At 42.6% G+C, this 4,962-nt stretch overlaps 1 protein-coding gene across 2 annotated transcripts; it reads left to right on the forward strand.

The window, feature by feature from the left end:
* Window positions 1–1,082: 1,082 nt before the first annotated feature.
* Window positions 1,083–4,757, forward strand: LOC136545923 (pentatricopeptide repeat-containing protein At5g50280, chloroplastic-like). 2 transcript variants are annotated; one of them, XM_066537885.1, is made up of 2 exons: window positions 1,083–1,992; window positions 3,198–4,757. In XM_066537885.1, exons 1-2 carry the CDS (start codon window positions 1,127–1,129, stop codon window positions 4,510–4,512), a joined length of 2,181 nt encoding a protein of 726 aa, XP_066393982.1. In that variant the 5' UTR covers window positions 1,083–1,126; the 3' UTR covers window positions 4,513–4,757. The 2 variants fall into 2 exon arrangements, with proteins under 2 accessions (XP_066393982.1, XP_066393983.1); XM_066537886.1 differs by having other exon boundaries at window positions 3,261–4,757.
* The last annotated feature ends 205 nt before the right edge of the window (window positions 4,758–4,962 follow it).

The following is a 4,962-nucleotide window of genomic DNA, read 5'->3' on the forward strand; positions in this document are numbered from 1 at the left end:
ACATCGAGCATTTGCTGCCATAAGAGTTCCAGCGGAGCGAGGCATGGGCGGAGGAGGCACAGGATGCCAGATAGAGAGGACGTGGGGTGCCAGGCGAAGGGGGCATGGGGAACTCACCGACGTACGGGTGGGACGCATGGCGAAAAGAGGCGCACAGGACGGAAGAGATATGGAGATGAGGAAGAAAATGAAAAAAAAAACTGACAAATGAGCTCCACCTATCAATAGTTGATCCTACTTTTGATGTCTCCACACCAAACAGAAAACGAGTTGTTCCGAATTCCAATCCCTCTTCAACCAAACAGAAAATGGGTTCATCCTATCCCACAAACCAGAGACTAGACCATGCCATTCCACCTTGTCTTCCAACCAAACGCTACTTTAGACGCTCGACATCGGTGTCCGCTGAGTTGCCAATTGCATAAGGCGTGGAACTACCCTCTCCATGTTTCGCCCAAATAAAGTAATCATTCGTAAAACCTCGGTGAACCAAATGAGAAATAATTTGTTCTGGGTCATCAAATACAATAATATTTTTGCAGTCTATGCATGAACAATATATGTCCTTTGTCTTTTCTCTACGTACATGCCTCCTAGCGGCATCAATGAACCTACGAACCTCCAACCGGTACAATGGATTTAATCTTGATAAGTTGTACATTCGTGACAACCTTTCCATCTTGAGTTGACAAAAAAATTATAATGATAATGTGTAATTAAATCTGCATGTTTAAAATTATTGTAATTATTTGATTAAATTTAAAAACCAATATCTTACTTAGAGAGTGTAAATCTAGCAATAAATGTTAAACCGGAATGAATTATTGGGTGGAATAAATATAATAAATGTTAAACTAGAGAGAAATATGGAGTAGGGCATTTCAATGTGTGTAACCCAGTTTGATACTGATATTCTAGCAAATTCTTCTGCGGAGTGGCAAATGGGCGAAATCCAGTTTGATAACGACAAAATTCCAATTATCTCTGTCCACGGGGCAATGAGTTGCAGGCATCCATGGGCAGCCGCTCCTCTCTTTGGCCAACTCGACATCCTCCGCCGCCGCCCGCGCCCCACCCCCCGCCCCCCGAACCTCGCGTCTACGTCCTCCTCTGCCACTCGCCGGAGATGGCGCTGTTGACCCAGCAGCTACCTTCCTTCTCCTTCGCCTGCCCCACTCTCCGCACCCTCCACCTTGGCTGCCCCCTCAAATCCTCCCCGTCCTTCAAATGCTTCCTCCATTCCCATTCCCAATTCCAAACCTCGTGGCCTCGAAGTCGCCCAGCTGCTTACCCTCCGCATCGTTTCATCGAGGAACAAGGAAGCGAAGGCAACGACTATGGGGATGAGGCGGTGGGGTTCTGGAGCGGACCTGCCACATATGCCACCCGGGAGGATACGGATGACGAGGGAGGCTGGTTGGGCCCGACCCGTGGCGGCACCTCGGAGGATGAAGACGAGGGAGGTGGTGAGGAGGTGGGCCAGTGGGACCCGCCTGTGAGCCCCTTTCGAGCGCAGCGCGAGGAACCACACCAAGAAGAAGAGGAGGACGAGGATGAAGAATGCGAGTGGTTGGACCCGACCTCCTTCTTGCGAAGCCAAGAAGGGGTAAGCGGTGTTTGCACCACCACGGCAGCCATGGAAGAAATCCTAGCCTTTGCAAGGTGCCCGGCTGCGGCGGGGGAACAAGGATTCGCCGAGTTCATGGCCGGATACAACCACGGGAAACTCAGCGACGAGGAGTGCGTGGAATTGATGTGGAGGATGTCTGAAGAGGGGCTGGCGTTGGGCTGTGCACGCCTGTTCCAGTGGCTGCGGGAGAAGCAGCCGGTGCCTGTATCGCCAATGGCGTGGTTGACGGCTTTTGTTTCGCTTGGAAGGTGCGACATGGCTGATGTGGTCTTGGAGATTGTGGCAAGGTTACCTTTGGAGAGGGATTTCTGCGAGGCAGTTCTTTATAATGCTGCGATATCTGCCGTTGCCTACTGCAGGAGGTGAGTATTGTCTTGTTTGGGGTCAGGGACTGATAGTGCAAACTTTAGTGGGCTTCTCATCGTGAATACCACTGCATGGTGGAAAATTGGGAGTTTAAGTTTCTTGGCACATGTTCTGTAGATTAGATAATCACTTGGTTGAAGATTTGTGGGCCTATTTCGGAACCATGTGATGGCTAACTAGTACTATGAAATGTGGGAGAAGGAAATTTTGATTAGGTATTAAATAGGACTATCTCTGTACTCTACAGATGTCTTATGTCCTTTTAATTAGTTCATATTTATCAGACTGAGTGTATGAGCTTCTAATTAGACAACTGTGGTCAACTTTCTGTAATGTTTTGGGAGTTCAGGACAAATTTGCGTTTTAAGTTGAAGGTTTGAAAGGAAGAGAAGTTTACTTGTGAAACATTTGGGCAGAAATATTTTTCATGCCAGAGCTCAATAGATAAAGCTCCATTCTCTCTCTATGATATAAAGATGCTCGGCTCTCCTGCCTCTTTGAGAAAAAAAGAATAGGTTAAGCTCAGATTATCAAGGTTTGATCTGAGAAAGCATACACAAGACAAAAGAAGATTAGTACAACAACTAAGAGGCGTATGCTTAATTTGAAGTTAAGAACTGGACCTTGACAATTCTTTACTATCGTGTAGAAGAGGAAAGAATGTCGATGCTAGAACATCCTAATGTCCTTTTGCCCTCACTGTGTACATGACCCAAAACTGCCTTCCACTTGCTTGTCAAGTCCACTAAGGAAGAGCAATATTTTAGGTGTTTTTGGGCTGTTTTTATACTAAGAATCTAGACTGTTTCTAGAACTTTGTGTTAGTAACTGCTGGTAAATTCGTGTCCATTGCTTGTCTTTGAAAAACATGATAATGAAGTTCGGATGGGTGTTGTTAACTAATTATCAGATTATGTTAATTCAATGTATCACTATTTCCATTTGTTTAGAATATTAATAATGTATATGGAGTTATATATCACTGGAGAAAGCAAACTGTTAGCAGAAACATAGTTTAGTGACTAGTTTATAATGATGCAAGGTCACCTCAGATGAAGTAGGGACATTTGTAACTAATGATGAATAGGAGTGGTAGAAAATGTGGCACATTTATTCTTTGTATTTGTGATTTAATATTCATTAGTTTTTCTCGAAAACATTTAATATTCATTATGATGAACCTGTTTCTACCTTTCTTCAGATATGATGGTGCTTGGGAAATTTTTGATCTAATGGAAAAGAACAATGTTGAACCTGATCACAGGACATCCGCAATCATGCTTAATATTATGAAGAAGAGTAAGGCATCTGCCAAGGATGCATGGGAATTTTTCCAACGGATGAACAGAAAAGGAGTCAACTGGAGCTTTGATGTTGGTGCGGCTTTGATAAATATCTTTTGTTTTGATGGGCTAAAAAAGGAAGCTCTAATCATCCAGTCAGAAATGGAGAAGAGAGGTATTGCATCAAACACAAGCATATATGAAACTCTGATGAAGGCATACTGCAAATCCAACCAAATTGAAGAAGCTGAGGGGCTCTTTGTTGAGATGAAAGAAAAAGGTTTGCAAGCAACAACCACAACTTATAATATCCTTATGGATGCTTACTGTAGAAGATTGCAGACAGAAGTGGTTGAATCCTTACTTCTCGAGATGCAAGATTTAGGTATAAGACCGAGTGCTGGATCATATAATTGTCTCATAAACGCCTATGGGCGCCAGAAGAAAATGAGTGGAAAGGCTGAAGATGCTTTCTTGAGGATGAAGAGGGATGGTATTAAGCCATTATCTTCTTCATATAATGCACTAATTTCTGCATATGCAGTTAATGGATTGCATGAAAAAGCTCATACCATATATGTGGATATGAAAAGAGAAGGACTTAAACCTACCTTAGAAACATATACAGCTTTACTCGACACTCTTAGGAGAGCAGGTGACACAAAGATGCTAATGGAGACATGGAAAACTATGATCGATGAAAAGGTTGGTGGAACACGAGTCATATTCCATGTGGTACTCGATTGTTTAGCAAAACATGGGCTGTATCTTCAGGCGAGGGATGTTATATATGAGTTTGGAAAGATTGGCTTAAAGCCTACTGTCATGACATATAACATTTTGATGAATGCTTATGGAAGAGGCGGGCAGCATTACAAATTGCCCCAACTCCTGAAAGAGATGGCAGCTTTGGAACTAAAACCAGACTCCATTACATATTGTACAATAATATATGCATATGCCCGTGTTCGTGACTTCTCAAGGGCGTTCTATTACCACAAGCAGATGGCTCGAAGTGGGCAAATACCTGATCCTAGGTCATATAAAAAGTTGTTGAATACTTTGGATGTGAAGGCTGCAAGAAAGAACATAAAGGATAAGAGTGCCATACAAGGGATGATTAAAGGCAAGTCTGGCTTAAAACCTAGGAAGGAAAAGAAAGATGAGTTTTGGAAGAACAGAAAAAAACGGTCTATGCTGAACCATGGACACCAGAGAAAAGGAATTTTGTGAAGTTTATCTTTTGTGTACATTAGATTGTGTTCAAGATTTACATCCTTTTTCATGGTCCCCTGCATTTTCATTTTCACTCTTGAAATGTTCGAGTTTGAGACCAAAAGGTTATAGACATACATTTTAGTTTTCTGTTCTCAGTAGCCTGAATCTACTTTAATATTTTGCCTTCCAACATGGTGGGCTTTGAAAACTCAGGTAAATGAACTTCATCTGTTTGTTATTCTTTATCTGTATCATTAAAAATCTAGACTTTTGAACATGACGGTTGGTTATTTCCTACCATGAAAGTTTTTAGTGATACACTTGGAAAGCAATATCTTTTTTTTTTTTGAAAGAAATGGCAGGAGCTCTGCCTTTCAATTAAGATAGAGGTGTTTATATAGCAGCAAGTACACGCCCTCTAGTGGCCAAAACCAGTAAGGAACCCCCTCCTCAAAGCAATGTAGC

This window comes from Miscanthus floridulus, chromosome 3, assembly GCF_019320115.1.
Source record: "Miscanthus floridulus cultivar M001 chromosome 3, ASM1932011v1, whole genome shotgun sequence".
NCBI lineage: Eukaryota > Viridiplantae > Streptophyta > Magnoliopsida > Poales > Poaceae > Miscanthus > Miscanthus floridulus.